Raw genomic sequence first — 26,272 nt, 5'->3', positions numbered from 1 at the left:
TTTTCTTTTTTTTTTTTTGGTTCTTTAAAGGGCAATACATTGAACAGTTACAGTAGAAAAATTCCTCGTTCATGCACATATAAGAAACCACTAATAGAACTCTGTAAATGGATCAGTTGCCTCCTTTGGTATACATTCTTTGTTTTTTTTTGACATGGAGTCTTGCTCCATTGTCCAGGCTGGAATGCAATGGTGTGATCTTGGCTCACTGCAACCTCTGCCTCTCGCATTCAAGCAGTTCTCCCACCTCAGCCTCCTGAGTAGCTGGGATTACAGGCTCCTGCCATCATGGCTGGCTAATTTTTGTATTTTTGTAGAGAGGGGGTTTCACCATGTTGTCCAGGCTGGTCTTCAACTCCTCACCTCAGGTGATCCTCCTGCCTTGGCTTCCCAAAGTGCTGGGATTACACACTGTGCCTGGCCGGTATATATTCTTTGAAAAGAATTCCTTTAATGGCTGGATGATATGTCATCATTTACATAGGCTTTATAACAGTTAATTGTAAAATGTTAATTTTCTTTTAAAAGTCTTTGTGAAAACACAAATTTTAATAAGTGGTTCAATAATTTGTACTCCTCATATGTGCGTCTGCCTACCCTGTGACCCAGTAATTCCTCTTCTAAGTATATGCCTCACAAAATACACCCTGGTGATCACCCAAAGGCAGAGTCAAGAATGCTAACAGCAGCCCTATTGAAAATAACTGGGCCAGGTGTGGTAGCTCATGGCTATAATCCCAGCACTTTGGGAGGCCAAGATAGGTGGATTGCATGAGCCGAGGACTGAGACCAGCATGGGCAGTGTGGTAAAACCTCACCTCTACAAAAAATACAATAAAAGTATCCAGGTGTGGTGGTGCGTGCCTGTAGTCCCAGCTACTTGGGAGGCTGAGGTAGGAGGATTGCTTGTGCCTGGGGAGGTTCAGGCTGCAATGAGTCATGATCATGTCACTGCACTCCAGCTCTGAGCAACAGAGTGAGACCCTGTCTCAAAATAAATAACATAACTACATATTCTTTGCATAGCTATTCAAATGCGAAAAAAAAAAAGTAGAAAGGATAATTGTGTACTACTCATAGAAATACTATGTAGCAATAACATTGAATGAACAGTAAAACAACTACATGGAACAACTTGGATGAATATCACAAACACAGTGTTGCAAGAAAGAAGCCAGACACAAAAACAATATATATCTCTATTATTTTATTTATATCATATAAAAACAGGTGAGTTCTTGTATTTAGTAGACTGGATAATAGCTACCCTGAGGGGTGACTAGTGGTTGGAAGGGGACACAGTAGAGGCTCTTGGAATGCTGATATTGATATGTTTCTTGATTTGATTGCTGGTTGCATAGATGTGTTTACCTCAGAATTTTGAACTGTGCCCTCTTTTTGTATGTATGTTTATTATACTTCAACAAGAAGAGAAAGCTGTATGAAAGATTAGATATCATGCAGCCATGAAGGGTTCTGTTTTCAAAGATTATATAATGATTGAGGCAAATAATTACAGGCCTAACTGTTAAAAAGAAAAGATTGTAAGAAATAAGTCAGAATGTAATCTCTACAATAGTTATTTTTGGAAGGATTGAGGTTTGCTTTTTTGTTTTGTTTTTTGGAGATGGAATCTCGCTCAGTTGCTCAGGCTGTAGTGCAGTGACATGATCTTGGCTCACTGCAACCTCTGCTTCCCAGGTTCAAGTGATTCTCCTTACTCAGCCTCTGAAGTAACTGGGAATATAGGTGTACACCACCTTGCCCAGCTAACTTTTATATTTTTAGTAGAGATGGAGTTTTGCCATGTTGGCCAGACTGGTCTCGAACTCCCGACCTCAAGTGATCTGCTCGCCTTGACCTGTCAAAGTGTTGGGATTACAGGCACGAGCCACCGCACCCAGTTTGAATTTTTTTTTTTCTTCGTGCCTTTTTGTTACTCAGTCTTCCTAAAATGAGTACATATTTCTTTTATAGGTAGGAAAATTTAAAAGATCCAAAAGGGACCAGGTACAGTGTCTCATGACTGTAATTCCAACACTTTGAGAGGCTGAGACGGGGGATCTATTGAGCCCAGTAGTTTGAGACGAGCCTTAGCAACATAGGAAGACCCCATCTCTACAGAAAAACTTTAAAATTAGCTGGGCGTGGTGGCACATACCTGTAGTTACAGCTACTTGGGAGGCTGAGGTGGGAAGTCAAGGCTGCAGCGAGCCAAGATTGCACCACTGCACTCCAACTTGGGCAACACAGTGAGACCCTGTCTCAAAAAAACAAACAAACAAAAAATGTGCAGACACACACAATTTGTTTTCCTTCCCTAGAGACTATATTATATATGGCATTTCATGTCAACTTTTGATATATACTGTAGTTTTAAATGACTGTTTTGTAGAATATACTTCTTTAAAATACGGAATCCTAGATTAGACAAAATCATCCATATGTAACTTCAGCTGTGAAGACCAACAGTGAATATCTCTGTTCTAAGATAACAAAAAACTGCGTTAGTAATTCTTATGGGACTACCACATTGTTGCATAGTCATAAGCTTTTGGTTACAATGCAAACTCTTGAAATAAACCAAACAGCTAGTGCAATTCAGTATGATAGGATTATTCTTGAGTCTAAAATTAGTGTATTACTACTCCAGATCATTGAACCTTTTTCTTCTCTGTGAGACAGTCTCACTCTGTTGCCCAGGCCCAAGTGCAGTGGTGTGATCTCAGCTCCCTGCAGTCTCCGCCTCCCAGGCTCAGGCAAGTCTCCCACCTCAGCCTCCTGAGGAGGTGGGACTACAGGCACGTGCCATCATGGCTGGCTAATCTTTTGTATTTTTTGCAGAGACTGGGTCTCACTGTGTTGTCCTGGCTGGTCTCAAACTCCTGGGCTCAATCTGTTCACCTCGACTTCCCAAAGTGTTGGGATTACAGGCATGAACCATTATGCATTGGCCATTGAGCTTTTGTGGTTGGCCATTGAACCTTTTTATCCTAACCACATTGTTGCCTAAAATTATGTGTTTTGGTATTTGCAGTTTTCACTCTTGAAAGAATCTGTGAAATATAAGTTTGACTATAACACTTCCCTTTGATGCTTTTGTTAGTTTTGTAAGCATATCAGTAGTCAGAACTACTTGGGCAAAGAATTTGGTAGTATAACATCTCATAGTCATTATACGAGAAATTCTACAATTTAATCATCATTGGAATGAGTTGTATATTTGATTTTGTAAAGTTTCCTTTTTCATTGAAACATAAATTATTATCACCAAGCCAATAAATTATCTTTCCCATTCTGTGTTTCATTAATTTTTAGTCTAAAAGCTGTACTTTCTATCATTTAAAAACAAATTTCTCAGTTTTAATAATGTTTAGTGCTTTAGGATGACTTTGAATCTGTCCTTGGTCATTATAGCACTTAAAATGTGTGTCTTTGTTCTTTGGAATTTAATTCTTTTAAATGGGAGAAAAGTTGGAATTTTTTAGATAATCTTAGGAAAAACTCTTTAAAATTTTTTAGTCATGTACAATGTAATTATTCCTCAATAATTCTGGAGAACAGCATTCCTTTAGGGTAGGAGTAGAAGGAAAATGAGTCTTATTTCTACATTCCTATTTCTGGTTTTTCTCTCATGAACCACACCAGTATTCACTGAGCTCAATAACCACTTAATGCCTGGCATCCTGTTTCTCTTAACGTCAAACATCATATACTTGCTTCCACATTGCATTTTATAAATGAAAACATGTTTATTGAAGAAATTTTATTTACTGCCTAAATTCATGAAAAATTTTTTCATGAAGCAATATTGGCTTCTAAGATTAAAATAAGTTTAGTTCTTCATTAGAATTTGTTTTGCCTCTCTTAAGGCTCATGCAACCAACCTCCTTTCCTACTTCCAGAATTTCTATGTCAGTATCTGTCCTATACCTGTTCCTTTCAGAGGACAGGCAGACTCAAATCTACTTGAAGTTTTAAAAGTAACTTCCTTTCCCCTTTCTGCTCCTTATACTTTTGAGGTATGTGGCATGCTTCCATTAGTGACATGGTTCATAAGGCCGTGATTCTCAATTTGAATGCAAATCATGTTGAGAATTTAGAAGAAAGTGGTAGTGATGACTTGTGAAGAAATAGTTTAAGAAAGATCTTTAAATGCTCTTCACTTGCTTTTATACCCAGATATTTATAGTATGTTTTACCTTAAAGGTCTTGGATTGGAATTTTTAAACTTGGACTTCTTGCCCTAATATATATAAAGTGTAAAATGAATTTATACTTTTGAGAAAAAAATTTAATGTTTGTGTAAATAATATATCTCGATATAAAATTCATTAAAACTTTTAACATTTAAAATTTTAAATAGCCGAATTTCTATAAAAATAATTACTAAAATTACTTTATTCTGTGAATGTTTCTTCTGTTTCAGATCAGTAGTAATTTCACTTCGTCTTCTTCCAAAACTATTTGGCACTTTTCAGCAGTTTGGGAGCAGTTACGATACACACTGGATAACAATGTAAGTAAATAAAATAAAGTATTTATTTTAAAGATGTTTTTCAAATTATAGTTATCTAAAGGTTTTGACTAACCTACAAGCTTTTTTTTTTTTTTTTTTCTTTTTTTGAGACGAAGTCACACTCTTTCGCCCAGGCCTGACTGCAGTGGCGCTGTCTCGGCTCACTGCAAGCTCTGCCTCTTGGGTTCGTGCCATTCTCCTGCCTTAGCCTCCTGAGTAGCTGGGACTACAGGCGCCTGCCACCGTGCCCAGCTAATTTTTTGTATTTTTAGTAGAGACAGGGTTTCACTGTGTTAGCCAGGATGGTCTTGATCTCCTGACCTCATGATCCACCCGCCTTGGCCTCCCAAAATGCTGGGATTACAAGTGTGAGCCACCACGCCTGGACAGCCTACAAGCTTTTACTCTGTACCAGGAAAATTTGAGTTTCATGTGATTTGTTTTCTTAGATTTCTCTGCCACTTAGCCCTGTGGAGATTATATCTTGATGAGTAGGAAAATCTGTGTTTTATTTTCTTTGTAGTTTGAGAACAGTACTTTAGCAATTAATACTCTAATTTTAGAGAGATGTTTAGTGTATGCAGCTACAGCAGAGTACTTCTGAAGAAGAGCCACACTAAAGTAAACTCTAGCGTGCCTTTAATTTTTCCCGTTTCTAGGAATTGGCTGTAGACCTACAGTCGTGTTTGGGGCAATCTTGACACTACCCTATTACAGGTTGAGTATGCCTAATCTGAAAAATCTAAAATCTGAAATGCTCCATAATCCAACATTTTTAGAGCACCAGTATGACGCTCAAAGAAAATGTTCATTGGAGCATTTTGGAATTTGGATTTTTGGATTAGCTGTGTTCAACTGCTATGCATTCTGCAAATATTCCAGAATCTGAAAAAATCTGAAACACTTCTGGTCCCTGGCATTTTGGATAAGGGATATTCAACTTGTACTGCTTTACATTTATGGAGAACTTATGATTAATGAATATTAAAATAATTCTTCCAAAGGCAGAACTTTTATGTGAAATGACCCCATGTTTTGGTAATAAGTCTAGAGAAAGTTGTCTACCACGCACAATACACTAGGAAGATGTGTTGTGTACTTTAAATAAGCTTTTGGAGAGATTGCAGAGACATTTGAATTTTAGGGAATATGCGACTTGTTGAAGGATTCATTTGTGAGGTCAAATTCTCAATTCTAAGCTTAGGTGGTAAGAACACTTGTTTGCTTTCACAATGGTGTATCGCTTTTATAGTTCTTGGAAGTCTGCAGTGTAATTCCAGATTGGGTGAAGTTAGTTTTTCTGAGTCATATACCTTGCTGCTTATTGTTCTTTTAAAGGGAATATGTTTAATCTGAACCTTTATTATTTAGAAGTATATTAGTCTCTTTGGTTAATACTACAGTAAGAATCCAGTGAAAGTTCTATTTTTGCAAGGACGGTCCTTAAGTTTCCAAAAGGAAGGGTAGGGGAAAGCATTTAACATCACTGAAGAACAAGAATAGTGTGAGCCCTTTTTCATTGCCTCTTTCTGTAGTTTTTAAGTGGCTGAATTTCAAAATTCTAATGCAGTAAAGGTATTTATTTGGTGCTAACACAGGTGAGCAGGTGTCATTTTAATCAGTGGAGGTGCTTCATATTAAGGAGCAACTTTCTTGTATAGAAGGGGCAGTCTCTGAATATTCAGTTACTTAATCAAGTACTTGAACCTAAGTATTACTGAGTTGAAACCCTTTTAGCTTGTCCCTTAAATTAAATGTAAATAAACTTAATTAAGGAAAATTCACAGGGTTTCCATTACCACAAGAGATTGGTATCCTAAATTTCATAAAGTACATCACTTAAAAGAACTCTAAGCTCCTGTGGTTATTTGACATCAGTAACAACAAAAACTATCATTTATTGTGAATCTAGTATGTGTAGCAGCACTCAATATTTAGTACATATTCTCTCTTAAACTCACTCTAATGGCCCATAGTTTAAAATTGGAAACTTATCCTTGACTCTTTTAATAAACCTTCAAGCAAACAGACTTCCAGAGGTCAGCTTACTTCCCTGAAGCCGTGTTATAGCAAGTATATTGGAGCTGGTTTCAAACCCAAAGTCTTTCTTCTTTCTACCACTTGACCTTTAGTGATTAGCAAGGTGAAAGTAACTTCTGTTTAAAATATGGCTATAACAGAAACATGATGTAAATTATATTGGAACTTACAGAATTTTAGTACTTCTACATCTGTACATTTTAGCAGATAAATTGCTAATAGGTGTTATATGAAATACATTATGTTAGTTATGGAAGTTATGGACCCTGGGATCTCTGAATGTATATGCCACTATTTGTGTTTTCATTGTAGTATTTCTACATTATTTTGGAACTCAGTGCTGGGTATTTCTTTGATTTTTTTTTTTTTAATTTGTTCAAAAATAAGCAAATTAATGACAAAAGATATATGCAGTAAGTTTATTGTATGCCTTCCATATGCCAGATATTCTGCTAAGCAATGACCAAAGCACATAGTATATCCTTATATGAAATGGTATCATATTACTTTTAATATTAACTCAAATTAGTCATTGATAATAGCACTTTCACAGGCATTATTTTGAGATTAAAAACTTATAAAGGTACTTTAAATTCATAAAAATGAAGGAACATTGCTTTATATCTTTTCACCATTCAAATATAAAACGTGTATATTTTTGGTAACTGTAAAATTTTACATTTGAAGATTTTTTAAGATTTGCATATTTACTGTCATAGCATAGATTTATTCTCTTACCCTGCCCACTTTAAAATTATTTTTTCTTTTATTTGGGCCAGGTGGGCAGAAAAAGAACTGAACATGATGAAGCTTTTCTTTGATAATTTGGTATACTACATTCAAACTGTGAGAGAAGGAAGACAAAAACATGCACTGTAAGTACCTCTCAACTGAGTTAAATACATTTGTGTGGATTGTCTTTCCTTTGAAAGATAATTTCCCAGTGTTTTAACTTTTTTCCATTTAGTAAATAATTGTAACAGAAAACTTCATTTGTATAAAATTATGAAAAGGCTGCTAGAACTTTTTAAGCTGAAAGATTCTTAGGTGTTACTCTTAAATTCTTAGGTAAATGTAACTGACTCACTTTTGGGGGTTGGTTAACCTTCACTATTGAGATTTGTTCAGACATACTGTTTTTAGGAATCAAAAGTAAATATATTTTTCAGAAACCATGGATATGCTTGTCTTAACATATTAGAGCATTGATTCTAAAATTTGTAAATATTTACTTAAAAAATACTATATTTAACATAGTTAAGTTAAAACATTTTATTATAATTGCATACTAGTAGAAAGTTTAGGACGTGGAAGGTTTTAAAACTGGTGGTATATCATTAATGTTTTCTTATGTATCAAAATATTCTCTGGATATATTCAAGTGATTTAGGACAAGAATTGGTAGAAATGGATTGGTGGTGGTATAGCTGTATTTGAGGGGAGATGGCATAGGAGATTCAGAAGATTTCTGCGGGTGAACTGATTGTTGTGGACTGATGTCCATGTTGAGGAAACCAGTTCAGTGCCACTACTGGCGTGTTAGTGGAGAAGAGGAGGAATCACGCTGTGATTGAAAAAAATCACATAGAAAACTTCCACAAAGGTGGAAACTAAGCAGACTGTGGAAGTGTTGGGAAAAGTCATAGATATTTAAGGCATACATACTTCTAAAAATAAATTTATTTCCCTGCACAAATCAGTTCTCTGGATGTTATTTTTACTGTGTCCTTTAGGGTGCAGCTATCTTCCCACTTGCCTAAAACTTGAGACTTGAGGCATTTTTGTACGCTTATTTCCAAACATGAGTAATGATGATGATGATGATAACCAAAAAGCCAGTGCTTATTGATATATACCAATGTGTCAGATACCAACTACTTTAAGATATGCAACAACCCGTTTGAGACAGTCTTACTTTACAAATGAGTATACTGAAGCTATGATATGACAACTTCTCCAACGTCACACATAAAAATAGAGCGAGCTTTTTTACCGCCACAGTCTGTTTCTGTTATAGAATTTGTATTTGTAAATGTGACATTATGCTGCCATTATTCTCTACCTTTTTGTTAAAATATACCGCATGTCTTTTCACAAATTGACATTTCCCCAAGCACTACTTTTGTCCTTATAACTACCTCTAGGTAGTCTCCTTGCCTCAGTCTTCCCATATGCTGGTTCAGTCCTTCTGTCAAATTAGGAAAGCAGTATGGTACTGGTGGGAAGCCCATGGGCTTGAGAATCATACAGACGTAGATCCAGGTTATTAATCTATTATTTTAACCTTATTTCAATTATTTACCCCTCTAATTCCAATTATTTACTTTATAAGTGTTTGTAAGAATTTAATGAAATGATATAGTGAATTGCACTTGGCACATAGATTATCTACAAATTGTAGTTACCTGGTTAAAACAAAGAATGTAGCATAAGAAAGATACAAGAATTCTGTCTCTTGACCCCATCCAGAGATTCTTCATGGCATAAAAAATAAAATACCAGTCTCTTCAGCTTAATATTCTGGGCTGCCTATGATCTAAACTCAACCTTTCCAGTTTTATTGTTGAATTTTTTTTTTTTTAAGATAGCTTATTCTACAAGCTTATCAAATTATTTCTGGAATATTTCTATTTACTGTATCCCATAGCTTTGCTTGCAAAGTTAGCTTTAAACAGAATGTATTATTTTAAAATTAAAGTTCTAACTGTTCTTCCAAGTCAGTATCCTCCTTTATTCCTGTTGAAGCAGAGTTTGAGGATAATGTTGGCCTCTTGAATCCGAACATTCTGTTTATGCTCTATAAAAATCATAGGATTGCCAGGCATGGTGGCTCATGGCTGTAATCCCAACACCTTGGGAGGCCGAGGCGGGCGGATCACCTGAGGTTGGGAGTTCAGGACCAGCCTGACCAACATGGAAAAACCTCGTCTCTACTAAAAATACAAAAAAAATTAGCCAGGTGTGGTGGCGCATACCTGTAATCACAGCTACTCAGAAGGCTGAGGCAGGAGAACCACTTGAACCCAGGAGGTGGAGGTTGCAGTGAGCCAAGATTGCACCACTGTACTCCAGCCTGGGCAACAAGAGCGAAACTCCGTCTCAAAAACAAAACAAACAGAAATCACAGGATCAACAAAGAGCAGAAATAAAAACCACACATAACCCACGTTTTTATTAGGAGATGGGGAGTTAATTACTTGTCAGCAAAGAAATAAACACTAGGTTATAAAAGAGCTCCCACCAAGAGCAGGACTTGAGAGGCATAGTGAAAGGGGAATGGAAGTCATAAAATGAATCATCCTCATAAAGAGAAAATTCAACATTAAGTATCAAAAAGGAACATATGTCTGAGACTTAGTTGTTCACTGCTTTGAAAACAGTGGAGTTACTCATTTTGTTAGTGGAATCAGAGGTGAGCAAAACATTGCTTCTGCATTGAAAAATGAGTAGGGCTCCTTGGATATGTGTTTTATGTTTTTTTTTTTAGAGTATACTAGAATAATCTTTCCAACCTTTCAATCTGCCTTGTTGGCTGCCGTCCTAGGAGACTAAAACTCTTAGAGAGATGTTGTCTGGACTATTTTGGTATAATTTCCCTATTCCTTTGGGGTGTAAAACAGTTGTACATTTGCTACTTTTTGTTCAAGCATACTTATTTCAGTATTTTTTTTTCAGTGCAGATTAATAAAAATCGAAAGCTGTGGGAACAGCCACTTTTTTGAGATCTGAGTCCTCGCTGGCCAGGCCACCCAGGCTGAGGCAGTGGCGCCGATCTCGCTCACTGCAAGTCCGGGCCTCCCAGGTTCACTTTATCTCTCCTGCCTCAGCCTCCCAGTAGCTTGGGATTAGGCTCTCACCACCTCGGGCTGAAGTGCATTGCAGAGACGGGTTTCACCCATGTTAGCCAGGATGTCTCTGGATCTCCTGACCCTGGATTCACCGGCCGGCCTCCCTGGGTGCTGGGATTACAGGCTTGAGCCACCGCGCCCGGCCAATGTTTCACTTTTCAGGGGAAAAAAGATTCTTGTAGCATGAAAGATAATTTTATTTTTTTATTTTGTAATTTTTGTTTTTTGCTTTTATATTTTTATTTTATTTTTATTTTATTTTATTTTTTGATGGAGTTTTTGCTCTTTTGTCCAGACTGGAGCGCAGTGGTGTGATCGATCTCAGCTCACTGCAACCTCCACCTCCTTTCAAGTGATTCTCCTGCCTCAGCCTCCCGAGTAGCTGGGATTACAGGTGCCTGTCACTGCACCTGGCTAATTTTTGTGTTTGTAGTAGAAAAGGTTTCACCATGTTGGCCATGCTGGTCTCGAACTCTTGACCTCAGGCGATCCATCCGCCTCTGCCTCCCAAAGTGCTAGGATTACAGGCATGAGCCACCGCGCCAGTAGTATATTCGTAAAAGGACACATTAATGTGTTTCTTGAATCCAGGGGCCTCTAGAGAAAATCTTGTCTGCAGAGGCTACAAAGAGATTTTCTTTTAAGGCAGTAATCTGTTACTAAAGTTTCATATCTTTGGGGAGACTATTTTTGTCCTGCATTTCTTGTGATGTCAGAAGCCGTGGACAAGCCGGTGAGAATTTGTCAATATTGGTACCATCTTTGTCTGATATCCCAAGAAATTTTTCTCACTGGTGGTTTCAACAGCCCATAGGAACCTGAGGGAGCAGGGTCTTTGAAGTGCAGCGTCAGGGGCTATACTATGGGAGTACAAAGGGACTAGACCCATGCCTTCAGGGTTATGAGTCCCTTATTCCGAGATGCAAGTATAGGGGGAGAATTATTTCACATGTAAAGGCACTTAGTAAAGGATGAGGCTTTATTCTCCCTTTACGTTTGATTGATGTCCCCTAGACAAGGCAAGAGGAATATAGTAACGTAAAACTGCAGAACTGATGGGTCATACAACTCATTTTTGAATTTGTACTCAAGGCCTCTGCTACAAAATCTCTTGTTCTTTAACTTAAAAAGCCTTGAAGCCCTTAAGAGCTAGCTGTTCTTGAATGTTATCTAGGTTGCCTTGTAGTCTGAGAGGTGCTTATCAGATTTCCTCTCCCCTACATCTCATCATATGTATTTTCACCTTCACAAAGGTCAGTGCAGCATTAATGAAAAAGTTAATCTTTTCTTTGCCAGCGTTAATAAGAGACCCTAAAGAGCAGCAAAGGCATGTCCAGTGAACTCAATCTTCAGAAAACTTAAGCTTTAAAACTTCGATAATGAATTTAGTGCAATTTTGGGAAGCTAATTTTGGGATGCTGTTAAAATTTTGTTCTTACTTGGGGATTACAGAACATCGAATTAAGATGCCCAGGCTGTGCACAGTGGCTCATGCCTGTAATCCCAGCACTTTGGGAGGCCAAGGTGGGCAGGTCACCTGAGGTCAGGAGTTTGAGACCAGCCTGGCCAACATGGTGACACCATATTTCTACTAAAGATACAAAAAAATTAGCCAGGCACCTGTAATTCCAGCTCCTCTGAAGGCTGAGGCAGGAGAATTGCTTGAACCCAGGAGGCGGAGGTTGCAGCGAGCCGAGATCATGCCACTGCACTCCAACCTGGGCGAGTGTGAGACTCCATTTCCAAAAAAAAAAAAAAAAAAAAAAAGCCCTTTGACCCTCTCCATGCTAGGTTATAGATCAGAGCATAGACCAGCCACTGTTGCATGTTGGCAAAGCAGTTTGGGCAGTCGATCCACAATCTGCCTTTTGATCTGTAAAACAGAGATAATAGCTTGTTATTGACTTAGTTTCATTGAGTGCTCAAGTACTTGGACTAGAATGTGATATTATAGACACAGTTAAATATGCAGTTCACTGGGGTTGCTAAAGGAGAGGAATCCTTTTAAAATGCAAAACTGGGCCAGGCATGCTGACACCTGTTGTAATCCCAGCACTTTGGGAAGCCAAGGCAGGCAGATCACTTGAGGTCAGGAGTTTGAGACAGCCTGGCCAACATGGTGAAACCCCGTCTCTACTATAATGAAAATAACAAAAATTAGCTGGGTGTGGTGGCGCACGCCTGTAATCCCAGCTACTCCGGAGGCTAAGGCACGAGAATCACTTGAACTTGGAAGGCAGAGGTTGCAGTGAGTGGTGATTCTGCCACTGCACTCCAGCTTAGACAACAGAGTGAGACTCTGCCCCCGACTCCGCCAACACGCACACACACACACACAAAGTTTTAAAAAAGCAAACCTGATGATTACCTCCACCCCAAACATGGTCCCCTCACCCCCAACTCTCCAACACTCTTCCTTGACTTCCTTTTCCATCTCTTCTTTCTGACATTAGGGCTGACCACAGTCTCTCATTTATCTAGTCAGACTCATCTCCTACCCTACCTCACTAAAAGTCGCTTCTTTAAAAGTTTCAAAAGCAACTTTTTTTTATTAAGCATCAAATTTTATGCATGTGAATTATAATTATTTAGATTTGAAATAACATTCAAAAATGCCAAGTTTGTGTCAGCTCTATTTTTCATGAACTAGATTTATGGAAATATTATTTTATTAGTGTTTCTTGGGTACAGAATATATTATCACTATAGGGACCATGATATGAAGCATGTACTTTTTAGATAGAGATGGTGTTTTTTACTTGTTGCCTATTCTAATTTATGTGTGTATTGCATACTTTTAAAATGACATACTTCCTCTGCTTCACTAGTTGAATTTTTGTGTGCTTTCTTACATAATTTGAAAATAAACTGTTATAGTTTCAAGATTTGTATAATTTATTAGTTTAAATTTGTGTTTTGTTTTGTCTTTATGAACTTTTTTATGTAACCAAAGATACATAGTTAAAATAATTAATTACAGATTATTAAAACAATTTTTGGTATAAGTTATGCATAGGACCACTAAAGTTTTAGAAGTAATTAAGAAATAGGGTGTTTAATTATTTTAATGACTTTTAAATTATAGGTACAGCCATAGTGCTGAAGTTCAAGTTCGACTTCAATTCTTGACTTGTGTATTTTCAACTCTGGGATCACCTGATCATTTCAGTAAGTTTTTAAATCAGTACTTTTTTCAAATCTGTTTTGACTATTGGAAGAACTGAATTTACTCGCTCTTTGGATTTCTGCAGTGATTTTTTTTTTTAAATTTAATTTAATTTTAGAGTAAGTGGGTACATGTATGTTTGTTACAGGGGTATATTGCATACTGGTGGGGATTGGGCTTCTTGTGTACCCATTACTCAAATAGTGAACACTGTACCCGATAGATTATTTTTCAACCCTTGTCCTGCTCCTGCCATATCCCTGTTTGGAGACCCTGGTGTCTAGTAGTTTCATTTATATGTCCATGTGTACCCATTGTTTAGCTCCTGCTTACAAGCAAGAATGTACGGTACTTGGTTTTCTGTTGCTGAGTTAGTTCACTTAGAATAATAGCCTCCAGTTCCATTTATGTTGCTGCAAAGGACACGATTTCATTTGTTTTTATGGCTGCTGCAGATTATTCTTAATACATTTATAAATTATACCAACATTCAGATAATTTATTCAAATAATTGAGATTGTTTGCATTTTAAATAAATATAAAAAATTTTTTTAGTTCTATAAGACTTTTTCTTTTTTCTTTTTTGAGACAGGGTCTCATACTGTCTCCCAGGCTGGAGTACAGTGGTGCGATTACAGCTCATTGCAGCTGTGGACCTCCCCGGCTCAAGCAGTCATCCCATCTTAGCCTCCTGAGTAACTGGGACTATGCACCACCATAGCCAGCTATTTTTTTTTTAATTTGCATAGAGGTAGGGTTTCACTGTGTTGCCCAGGCTGGTCTCAAACTCATGGGCCCAAACAGTCCTCCTGCCTTGGCCTCCCAAAGTGCTGGGATTACCAGCATGAGTCACTGCACCGGGCTGACTGCATCTTTTATTATTTTTGCTTATAGAATCTTGCTTTCCCTTTGGTTGGAGATAGGTATTAATTATGCATTATTATCGGGGCTAATCTTTTGAAAATTACTTGGCTTGATGGGTGATGGAGACACTTGGAGGCCCCAGTTTTATTTAGTTTCACTTTAAACTGAGTTTCATTAACAGTTAATTTTTTTTTTTTATTCAAGTTGTAGGGTACATGTGCACAACGTGCAGGTTTGTTATGTATGTATACGTGTGCCATGTTGGTGTGCTGCACCCATTAACTCGTCATTTACATTATGTATATCTCCTAATGCTATCCCTCCCCCCTCCCCCAACAGTTAATTTTTTTAAAGTAGAGCTTGGTCTGTTCACCATATCCAAATCCATGTGGTTGCAAACGAGCTTGATTTCTGTTAGCCAAAGCTCCTTTTTCCTTCATATACTGACTGTCATCTTTTACTCTACATCCGTCTTTTTCTGTGTGTCAATATCAAGCCTTATTTTTTTAGAAAGATATTGTCTCTTTAACTGTGATTACTATATTGTCAGCCTGATGGGTGTCTTGCTAGCAGTTGTCATGACTTTTTTCAAGGCTATACCTATGCTTGAGATATACTGTATTTATGTTATTATTTAAGTCTCTTATTTCTTTTTTTTGTTCAAACTATTTATAACGAATGCCACCAACACTGTGATAACGGATTTCAAAAATAAGCTACCTGATTTTGGTAGGAAATTTCTCTTTTGTGTTACTAGGTTATTTATTGACCCATTATGACTGATAAAATTCAAGAAATAAGTAAACTAAAATACGGCAAAACCAATCTATAGGGAGAAGTCAAACTAAAACACATATAGTCAACATAGATACTATGAATATTTAAGTTTCATATTTATTATACACAGTATAGATTCTCTGTGAATTTCCAACAGACACTAGCTACTGTCCAGATAGTATCAAATCTAAAACTTCACTTCTCCCACATCATGGCTCTTCTCCTGCCCACTTCACCTGCCCTCAAAGTGATCTTCCCATGTCAATCTCCAGAGTAGCTGGGACCACAAGTGCATATCACCATACCTGGCTAATTTTTAAATTGTTTGTACAGAGTCTCATTATGTTGCCCAGCCTGGTCTGAAACTCCTGGGCTCAAGCGATACTCCGGCTGCCTTAACTTCCCAAAGTGCTAGGGTTACAGGCCTCAGCCCACTGTGCATGGCTGGTTGTACTTCTCTTACTGGCACAGTTCCTGTTATCCATAACGAAGTTACTCCAAAGTTACGTGTAATTACATCCAATATTTTAATTCTGATTTTCAATATGACAATAACTATAGTCTTAAAAAAAATAATGAAAGTGTATAAGTTGCATGTTGAATGTGGACTGGTGATTCAGCCAATTATGGATATACTTCTGTTTTATTATTTAGTTGACTATAATTAACCTGGATACTCTTTATCTTGTTCTCCTTAATTACTTAATGTGTTTAAGTTCTGATATATACTAGAGTTGTTTGGGGTTTATTTATATTTGCCCCTATGGGCACAAGTTCTCAGAACAAATAATGTACACATTAACTGTTTCAGTGAGAAACAGATAGGATAACTTTTTTTCTGATAAAACTCTTTAGACTGATACTGCTACTAGGGTGAATATGTCTGGGGGATTTTTCTTTATTTTGTCATTTCACCTACTTTTCCCAAGAAAAAGAAATTTCTTTTAATGGTACCATACCATCATGTCCCTTCTGGTTCTAGGGCACCACCCCAGGGTTTGGAACCTCTTAAAATGTGCTTCAGAAATCCCTGGAATGCTTTTGTTCTAACCTTTTGGACTGTCTAATTTTTTTCATGTTCATACTTGTGATTGCCTATAATGCCTTCCCTTTTGTTCTGAATAATTCATCTGTCTTCTGCCACATTCGGGAATCCTTTAATACTTGGGTCAAAGTACAATACAAATTTTTTCTCATTAGTCTGACTCCCTAGCTGATTATGTCCTCTGATAGGTTGCTGTTGTCTGTTTTACGCACTTTCCTTTTGCTTTGTTCATCATAAGGGTCCTTTTTTCTTTGTTTTGTTTTGTTTTGAGATGAAGTCTCGCTCTTGTCGCCCAGGCTGGAGCGATCTTGACTCACCACAACCTTCACCTCCTGTGTTGAAGTGGTTCTCCTGCCTCAGCCTCCTGAGTAACTGGTATTACAGGAATGTGCCACCATGCCTGGCTAATTTTTTGTATTTTTAGTAGAGACGGGATTTCTCCATGTTGGTCAGTCTGGTCTCGAACTCCCGACCTCAGGTGATCCGCCCAACTTAGCCTCCCAAAGTGCTGGGATTACAGGCATGAGCCACTGCGCCCGGCCTCCTTTTTTCATATTTTACAAAAATAATATTTATCTCCTATATAGAGAGTGACCTTTGAACATGGTATATGCTCTATTTATAATACTCAAACCTTACCACTGACTCCTGAATTTTTAGGATTACCTCCCCCAGTCATTATTACTATTATACAGATGTGCTCCTATTTTAGGGAGAAGAATTTTCTTCCTAAATGAATTCTTTGAGAATACTTCATAAGTTGTGTATTTTTAGGTGATTTACATATGGGTTATCTTAAAGTACATTTTAAAAATATAAATTATGTGAAAATTCGTATTAAATACTTGTAAAAGGCTCTACGATACCTCCTTTGTGTTTCTGGCTATATTGGTGTTTCTGGTACGTTCATTTAGGACCAAAATGTTGTATGAATATGATTTTAAATTTTACAAATGGGATGACATAAGAAATAGTTATTGAGATTTATTTATTTTTTTTTTGAGATGGAGTCTCACTCTGTCACCAGGCTGGAGAGCAGTGGCACAATCTCAGCTCACTGCAACTTCCGCCTCCTGGGTTCAAGCAGTTCTCTTGCTTCAGCCTCCCGAGCAGCTGGGACTACAGGGGTGTGTGCCACCACACCTAGCTAATTTTTGTATTTTTAATAAAGACGAAGTTTCACCATGTTGGCCAGGTGGTCTTGATCTCCTGACCTTGTGATCTGCCCACCTCAGCCTCCCAAGGTGCTAGGATTACAGGCGTGAGCCACCGCACCCAGCTGTTTTTTGTTTGTTTTTTTTTTAGACAGTCTCGCTGTGTCATCCAGGCTGAAGTGCAGTGGCATGATCATAGTTCACTGCAGCCTTTAACTCCTGGGCTTGAGGAGTCTTCCCACCTCAGCCTCCCGAGTAGCTAGGACTAAAGGTGCGTGTCACCCTGCCCAGCTACTTTTTTGTTTATTTTTGACGTGGAGTCTTGCTCTTTTTGCCCAGTCTGGAGTACAGTGGCGAGGCCTCGCCTCACTGCAGCCTCCGCCTCCCGGGTTCCAGCAATTCTCGTGCCTCGTCCTCCCAAGTAGCTGGGATTACAGGCACCCACTACTACACCTGGCTAATTTTTGTATTTTTAGTAGAGACGGGATTTCACCATGTTGGCTAGACTGGTCCTGAACTGCTGACCTCAGGTGATCCATCCACCTCATCTTCCCAAAGGGCTGGGATTACAGGCGTGAGCCCCCACGCCCGGCCTACAGATTTTTGTTTTTTAATTTTTTGTTAAGACAGGGTCTTCCTATATTGCCCAGGCTGGTCTCAAACTCATGGCCACAAGTGATTCTCCCACCTCGGCTTCCCAAAGTACTGGGGTTACATGTGTAAGCCACTGCGCCTGGATGAGATAATAAATATTTTATACACTTCTATATAAATAAACTACAGGAGGTTGTCAAAGAATGTTTTAACATTATTGAGGAAAAAAACTTGATTCCCGGCCAGGGCCACTGCCTGTGCAGAATTTGCACATTCTCCCCATGTCGGCATGGATTTTCTCTGGGTACCCTGGTTTCCTCCCACATCCCAAAGACATGCACTGTAGATTCATTGGCACGTCTAAATGATCTCAATCATGTGTATGAGTGCAGTCTGCAATGGAATGGCATCCTGGTCAAGGTTAGTTAGTGCTTTGTCCTTGAGATGCTAGTCCCTAAGATGCTGGGATACGATTTGGCCAGCGACAGCCCTGAGCTCTGGAATAAGCGAGTTGGAAAATGAGCAAATGAATGAATACAAATTGTAACATAGAAATTTGTAAGCTCTATGATATTCATACAAATGCATAGTCATAAATGATGTGGTACAAAAGCGAGCCCACTAAATTTGTTACTGTTTGTGTTTGAACTGCCTGGTGATAGGAAGTGTTCCTTATAGTGTTTAATTTGTAACCATTTAGTCCTTGATTTTATTTACCACCACCACTGATTTGCCAAAAATTGGGTAACTAACTATCTGAGTGGGTTGTATTAATCTTTCTTAAATGTATATATAGCTCACACTTATTCCAGTGTTTAATATTCAGAATGTTAACTTTTAAATAAGGAAGTTTAGCGATTTTTTGTTTGTTTTTTTTGTTATTTTTTGAGGTGGAGTCTTGCTCTGTTGCCCAGGCTGGAGTGCAGTGGCACGATCTCAGCTCACCACAATCTCCACCTCCCGGGTTCAGGCAATTCTCCTGTCTCAGCCTCCTGAGTAACGGGGATTACAGACGCATGCCACCATGCCCAGCTAATTTTTTGTATTTTTGTAGAGGCGGCGTTTCACCGTGTGGCGAGGCTGGTCTCGATCTCCCGAGCTCGGGCAATCCACCTCCCTTGGCCTCCCGAAGTGCTAGGATTACAGACGTAAGCCACTACACCTGGCTGCTGTGATTTTTTTTTAAAAAAAAATCATAAATATGCTGTAGGAACATAACTCTTCTTCATATCAATTAACTTATGGTAAAATTCGTTTCATTATGCATCATTTCAATTAAAATTGCAATTTCCAAGAACCTATCCATGTTAAGTGAGGAGTTACTATATGTACACATGCCTAAAAGAAGTATAATTTTTTTATGTGTAGTTAATAAAGTATAAAATTTATAATTTTTATCTAGGGTTAAGTTTAGAGCAAGTTGACATCTTATGGCATTGTTTGGTAGAGGATTCTGAATGTTATGATGACGCACTCCATTGGTTTTTAAATCAAGTTCGAAGTAAAGATCAACATGCTATGGGTATGGAAACCTACAAACATCTTTTCCTGGAGAAGGTAATTACATTTCTCACAGTTTGTTACTGTTTTTCCATGTTCTCTTTTTCATCTCTTGAAATACGAATTCTGTAATGCTTTTTTTTTGACAGTTTTTTTAAGTAGCCAAATGTAATGATTTTTAGTAGTCCTAGTATAATTTTTGGTCAGATTGTGCTCAGATTTTGTTGTTTATACTGTTTACATCTAAATTAATTGTTTATATTTATAAAAATATTCTATTAGCTACAATAATTAAACTAACAATCAGAATAACTTTTGAAGGCAGCACTAATTAGAAATGTGGAGGGTTTTTCTTAGTGTTTGTTTTTTAAAATCATCAGTAATATTGTAGTCCAATTTTCAGGGGTGGTGCCCACACCCACAAGTGTGAGAGCTGTTTTCTGTGACTCTTTCTTATTTAAATGACTGACTGCATTGCAGTCAGTCTTTTGGGCAAAGATAAGCCATTCTCCAGTATGTGTAGATTCTGGGAAGGCATATTAGGAAGTGCTGTCATTATCGTAAAGATGTTCCAATTTTTGTTCTTCTTTACCACATGCCACAGTTACTTCAGGTGACATTATTCTGAATGAGCTATTCCCAATTGAATTTTGAAACTCAGTGAAAATAATGCAAAGACTTTTTTATGCTTATTTTTGAGATTATGAAGGCTGTCCGCAAAGTGTGACATTATCTCTGTGTTAGAACTGAGTATATATATGAATGAGTTTTCGTGTGTATAAACTAAATCACTTAACAGACCCAAGACAGAGCTACAAATACAACTTTTGCCATCTTAAATTTCAACTGCTGACTTTAACAAAAACTGTACTTGCAGCTGTACCTCCCATAAGTTTGTATGATATAGATATACAATGCATGGTAGATGTTTTTATTTATGTCCTCTGATTTGGGTCTATGCACATCTTCAGAATTGAAACCTGTATCAGACAGGTTTCAGTTATTACCTGAATAAAATGTTCATTAAATCACATACATATGTATTTTCATTTTTCGTTTCATTTTTTTTTTTTTGAGATAGGCTTGCTCTGTCTCTAAGACTGGAGTGCAGTAGTGCGATCACGTCTCACTGTAGCCTTGACCTCCCGGGCTCAAGCAATTCTCCCACTACAGCCTCCTGAGTAGTTGGGACTACAGCCACATACCACCATGCCTGGCTGATTTTTGTATTTTTCATAGAGATGAGGTTTCGCCGTGTTCCCCAGGCTGGTCTCAAACTTCTGAGCTCAAGCAGTCTCCCTGCCTTGGCTTCCCAAAGTACTGAGCCACCGTGTCCAGCCAAATTATTATATATTTTTATTTTTTTAAATTATCACTAAAAATTCAAGCTGATCTGTTTCCTTCCACAATGTTTTCAGTAACGTTTATTTAAATTTAATAAAATCTGTGAATTATCACACTAAATTAGCTTTGTGTTTCCCCCTACCCTCCCAAAGATGCCCCAGCTAAAACCTGAAACAATTAGCATGACTGGCTTAAACCTGTTTCAGCATCTCTGTAACTTGGCTCGATTGGCTACCAGTGCCTACGATGGTGGTTCAAATTCTGAGGTAAGGATTTAGACTTACTTAATTAGGCAACTTTATTCCTCAAATTAGATTATCAAATTTGGTTACCAAATTATTTTTCTACAAAGCATAGAATTTACTACTTGTGCAATGCAATTGGGTTGGTTGGTTTGTTTTGAAATGGAGTCTAGCTCTGTCGCCCAGGCTAGAGTGCAGTGGTGCGATTTCAGCTCACTGCAGCCTCCACCTCCCGGATTCAAGCGATTCTCCAGCCTCAGCCCCCCAAGTAGCTGGGATTACAGACATTTGCCACCATGCCTCGCTAATTTTTGTATTTTTGGTAGAGGCGGGGTTTTACTGTGTTACTCAGGCTAGTCTTGCACTCCTGACCTTAAGTGATCTGCCTGCCTTGGCCTCCCAAAGTGCTGGAATTACAGGCATGAGCCAACATGCTCAGCCTAATTCTGTTCTCTGGTTTCAAAAGTTTTATAAAGCAAATTTATTTTTCAGTACCAAAGATAACATTGGGTGTGCTTAATGAAAACCTGTTACATGTTTCTTGATTTATAAAGTGGTCATGTGAGTATTCTTTGATTCTCCTAGACATTCCTAGATAATACAGCCAAATATTTTACTTCAAATAAAAGATTGATTTGTCTCAAATACGATTGTTATGCCATTTGGTTCAGCCTGGGCAACAGAGCAAGACTCCATCTGAAAAAACAAAAAAAAGAATAATTTTATCTGTTAGCAAATTTGGGGAAATTTTTTAAGAAAGGAAAAAGAATAAATTTTAAAAAATTTTTATTGTTGGTATTTTTTGAGATGGAGTCTGGCTCTGTCACCTAGGCAGGAGTGCAGTGGTGTGATCTCAGCTCACTGCGACCTCCACCTCCTGGGTTCTAGCAATTATCTTGCCCCAGTTTCCTGTAGTAGCTGGGAATACAGGGGTGTGCCACCATGCCTGGCTAATTTTTGTATTTTTAGTATAGACGGGGCTGGTTTTGAACTCCTGACCTCCGGTGATCCCACCCGCCTTGGCCTCCTGAAGTGCTGGGATTACAGGCATGAGCCACTGCACCAGGCCATTATGATTAGTTTTTTTGAGACGGCGTCTTGCTCTGTCAGCCAGGTTGGAGTATAGTGCCACAGTCTCGGCTCACTGTAGGCTCCGCCTCCCGGGTTCATGCCATTCTCCTGTCTCAGCCTCCTGAGTAGTTGGGACAACAGGTGTGTGCCACCACGCCCAGCTAATTTTTGTATTTTTTTTTTTTTTTTTTTTGAGACGGAGTCTTGCTATGTCACCCAGGTTGGAGTGCAGTGGGACAATCTCGGCTCACTGCAAGCTCTGCCTCCTGGGTTCACGCCATTCTCCTGCCTCAGCCTCCTGAGTAGCTGGACCTACAGGCGCCCGCCACCACACCCGGCTAGTTTTTTGTGTTTTTTAGTAGAGACGGGGTTTCACCGGGTTAGCCAGGATGATCTCGATCTCCTGACCTCATGATCTACCCACCTCGGCCTCCCAAATTGCTGGGATTACAGGCTTGAGCCACCGCGCCTGGCCTAATTTTTGTATTTTTAGTAGAGTTGGGTTTTCACCATATTGGCCAGACTAGTCTCGAACTCCTGACCTCAAGTTTCCCACCTGCCTTGGCCTCCCAAACTGCTAGGATTATAGGTATGAGCCACTATGCCTGGCCAGAATAATTTTAATTGTATCTAAAATGCTTTTATTTTATTTTCCTACCGCCTTCTTTTCTCGTCTCAGTAGGTTTTTCAGTGTTTTTTAGTCCTAACTCTTGCTTCAGTATCACTTTGATAACTTCTTTTTTTTTTTTTTTTTTTTTTGGAGATGGAGTCTTGCTCTGTCATCCAGGCTGGAGTCCAGTGGCACAATCTCAGCTCACTGCAACCTCTGCCTCCCAGGTTCAACCAATTCTCCTGCCTCAACCTCCAGAGTAGCTGGGATGACAGGAACATGCCTCCACGCCTGGCTTTTTTTTTTTTTAAAGTAGAGACGGGGTTTCACTGTGCTGGCCAGGCTCAAACTCCAGGCTCAGGCAATCTGCCTGCCTCAGCCTCCCAAAGTGCTGGGATTAGAGGTGTGAGCCACTGTGCCCGGCCCACTATGATGATTTTCAATTTGGTAATTTCAGACAACTAAACGTATTTGATTTACCTAAGAAGTAGTCATGCTCTATTATGAAATAATACTACCTTTTTAAAGAAGGTGACATTAACACTAAAGTTGTTCAGCTGCCAACATAGAAGGACATCTTTCTTTGCCCAACTTTTGAAAGTTCCACTCCCTACTTTTTCTGTAGTTTTTAGTGAAACCTTTTTTTTTTTTTTTTTTGGTCATCTCATGGTTAGCATCATAAATTTGAGTGAGGCTGGACGCAGTGGCCCCACGCCTGTAATTCCACCTTTTTGGGAGGCCGAGGCGAGCGAATCAGCTGAGGTAGGGAGTTCGAGACCAGCCTGGCCAACATGGTGAAACCCTGTCTCTACTAAAATACAGAAAAATTAGCCAGACGTTGTGGCACATGCCTGTAATCCCAGCTACTTGGGAGGCTAAGGCATGAGAATCCCTGGAATCCTGGGAGGCAGACATTGTAGTGAGCCAAGATTGTGCCACTGCACTCCAGTCTGGGCAAGTGAGTGAGACTCTGTTCTCAAAAAAAAAAAAAAAAAGAGAACTTGAGTTAGCATATCTTGTTAATATTCTGTGAATACCAGAAGGCAGTGGTTTTATCAGTGTAAGTTGGATGGATTCATTGAAGCATTGTGCTCATTATTGTATTTGTTTTTTATTCCTTTGTGGTATGTTTTTCAGGACTAGAATTTTCCTACTATGTAGTCACAACTTGTGAGTTAAATATTATGCATATATTGTTAGCTGCTGTGTAAATAGTTTTTAGAATTAGTACAGGTGTATTTCATCAATTGAGGAAATTCTTAAATCATTTATTTTTGTTATTTAATAGCTGAATAATAGGAGTTGCCTATGATTTTTACTTTTGATACTTCAGTCTTATGATGAGTTACATAGTTTGACAGACAAAATTTAGAGGTATCATATTTTTCTTTCTTAGCTGTGTGGTATGGACCAATTTTGGGGCATTGCTTTAAGAGCACAATCTGGTGATGTCAGTCGAGCAGCTATCCAGTATATTAACTCCTATTATATTAATGGTAAGTGATTTGAAATATTGTCTAATAGGTAATTTTTTTTGAGGGTGTTTCGTTAAGCTAAAATTTTTCTTTGATACAGCTAAACAAGAATGTAAGGCTAATACATGTGTCTAAACATTGTCTTTCAGGTAAAACAGGTTTGGAGAAGGAGCAAGAATTTATTAGTAAGTGCATGGAGAGTCTTATGATAGCTTCTAGCAGTCTTGAGCAGGAATCACACTCAAGTCTCATGGTTATAGAAAGAGGACTCCTTATGCTGAAGACACATCTGGAAGCGTTTAGGAGAAGGTAATTTTTTAAATATCACACTGTTAGAATGAATTTCATTTTTATTCCTGACATATCCAGAAATATTTTTAAAGTGAATCTAAAGTTTTTGTTGGGGTCAGGTAGAAAGCATAATTTACCAAAATGAAGGGTCAGTAATAGAAGTAATTTTTATTAAGAGTATATACCATGTTGCCTTGGAATAGGCAATACAGGTTCCTGATAAATATTGCAGAGCTTTAATAATAATTAGAGTTTGAGCAGATATGCATGAATAAGAATCGTTAGAATTCCATCTCTAAGAAAGTATTGACTTTGATTAAAAAGGCAGAACACCACTACTAAAAAAAAGTTTCTCTCAAACTCTTACCAAGAACATCAAATAATCTCATAGTTGAATCAAGTTGAGTCATATGTTTCATTTGCTGTTTTTTTTTTCTTCCTGGACTAGGAGACAGTATTTTAATTTTGAATTTCCATTTACCATGGAAACATGACCAAAAAATTCTGTTAATGAATATCTGTATAATTAATTTAGACATAACCTGTGTAATACAGAAATAAAGCAAATTAATATTTATGAATATATCGACTGAAATGAAAGGTGAGTAGATAGTTTTAAGAAATTCTATTTGTTAAAAATCATTATGAGCAAATGTAAAAGTACTAAGAACTGTGTTGAAAAAAATTGTTAAAATTAGTAACTTTTTTCAACTTCAGATCTTAGTTTGATATTGAAAAGTGATACAATTGATATTTATTGACATTTTTAAAGTATCAAGAAATATTGCATAGTAAAGATATTTTATACATTCCCTATAAATAACATGCTTCCATGATTTGAAACATTTGGACATTATGAAATTCTTTATTTTGATTAAGATTGCAATTCATGGAAATTCCGCTTAAAGAATTCCTTGTGTTTTTTATGAATGTGGAAGGGAACTCGTTTTTTTGCACAGAAACTTTATACTGCCTTATAACTTAAACCACTTAAAAAGATAGTGTTAAAAAGAGCAAATGTGGTGGTGTATCGTATTCAAATTAATACATATTATAAAATGCAGATATTACACTGTGATGTAGAAAATGAAAGTCTGCTATAATTGCTGTCTTCCTCGTGGAGATACTGTTAATGATACCCATACTTCCAGAATTTTTTCTATGCTATAGGATCTACAGACAACAAACCAATAAGGGCCTGTTGATTCACACCCTTAGTCCTTTCACAATATTACCAGTGTCTAAAATAAGTACTTACTTTAAGTCTTTAAAAATTACTCGTTTTTTGAGTGTTCAGTGGTGGTTTTGTAAATTTAATGAATTTGAGTCCAAAAATTCCTTCTCAGATGTACAGATTTTTTTCTAACTCAGTTGTGAAAAAAAAATTATGTTCTTGATATCTTTTTATTTGTTCATGTTTTTGCTGAAAGTTAATGTTGATGTTAAATAGTTTATATAAAAATGTTTTGTTACTAGTAGAATAACTAGGATATGGATAAAATTGAACAGTCACAAAACTAAGCAGTAGTTAAAAAAAATTTACCTAGGTATTTTTCATGCAAAATTTTGTTCTTGATGTGCTTAGTGCTATTATTAATTGAAGATTGTCTAACATCTGTAGATTGAAAAATAGAATTGTTTTTTGTGTTCTGTATATTAAGGGAATAAATAATAATGTCTTAAATTGTTTTCTTTTTAAAAAGAGATAAAGTTATAATCTTAAATAGTGGTT

At 37.7% G+C, this 26,272-nt stretch overlaps 1 protein-coding gene across 1 annotated transcript in view; it reads left to right on the top strand.

The window, feature by feature from the left end:
• The window catches only part of USP34 (ubiquitin specific peptidase 34), a 292,591-nt gene that overhangs the window by 134,989 nt on the left and 131,330 nt on the right, over positions 1-26,272 (top strand). Inside the window, exons 19-25 of the mRNA XM_031655230.1 lie at positions 4,430-4,519; positions 7,339-7,434; positions 13,493-13,575; positions 19,410-19,564; positions 21,004-21,117; positions 24,171-24,270; positions 24,399-24,558. Coding sequence (XP_031511090.1) covers positions 4,430-4,519; positions 7,339-7,434; positions 13,493-13,575; positions 19,410-19,564; positions 21,004-21,117; positions 24,171-24,270; positions 24,399-24,558 — 798 coding nt within the window. The remainder of the gene's footprint in view (positions 1-4,429; positions 4,520-7,338; positions 7,435-13,492; positions 13,576-19,409; positions 19,565-21,003; positions 21,118-24,170; positions 24,271-24,398; positions 24,559-26,272) is intronic.

Source organism: Papio anubis, chromosome 14 (genome assembly GCF_008728515.1).
Source record: "Papio anubis isolate 15944 chromosome 14, Panubis1.0, whole genome shotgun sequence".
Classification (NCBI taxonomy): Eukaryota; Metazoa; Chordata; class Mammalia; order Primates; family Cercopithecidae; genus Papio; species Papio anubis.
Note: the sequence above shows the minus strand (reverse complement) of the source record. Positions and strands in the feature narration are given on the sequence as shown.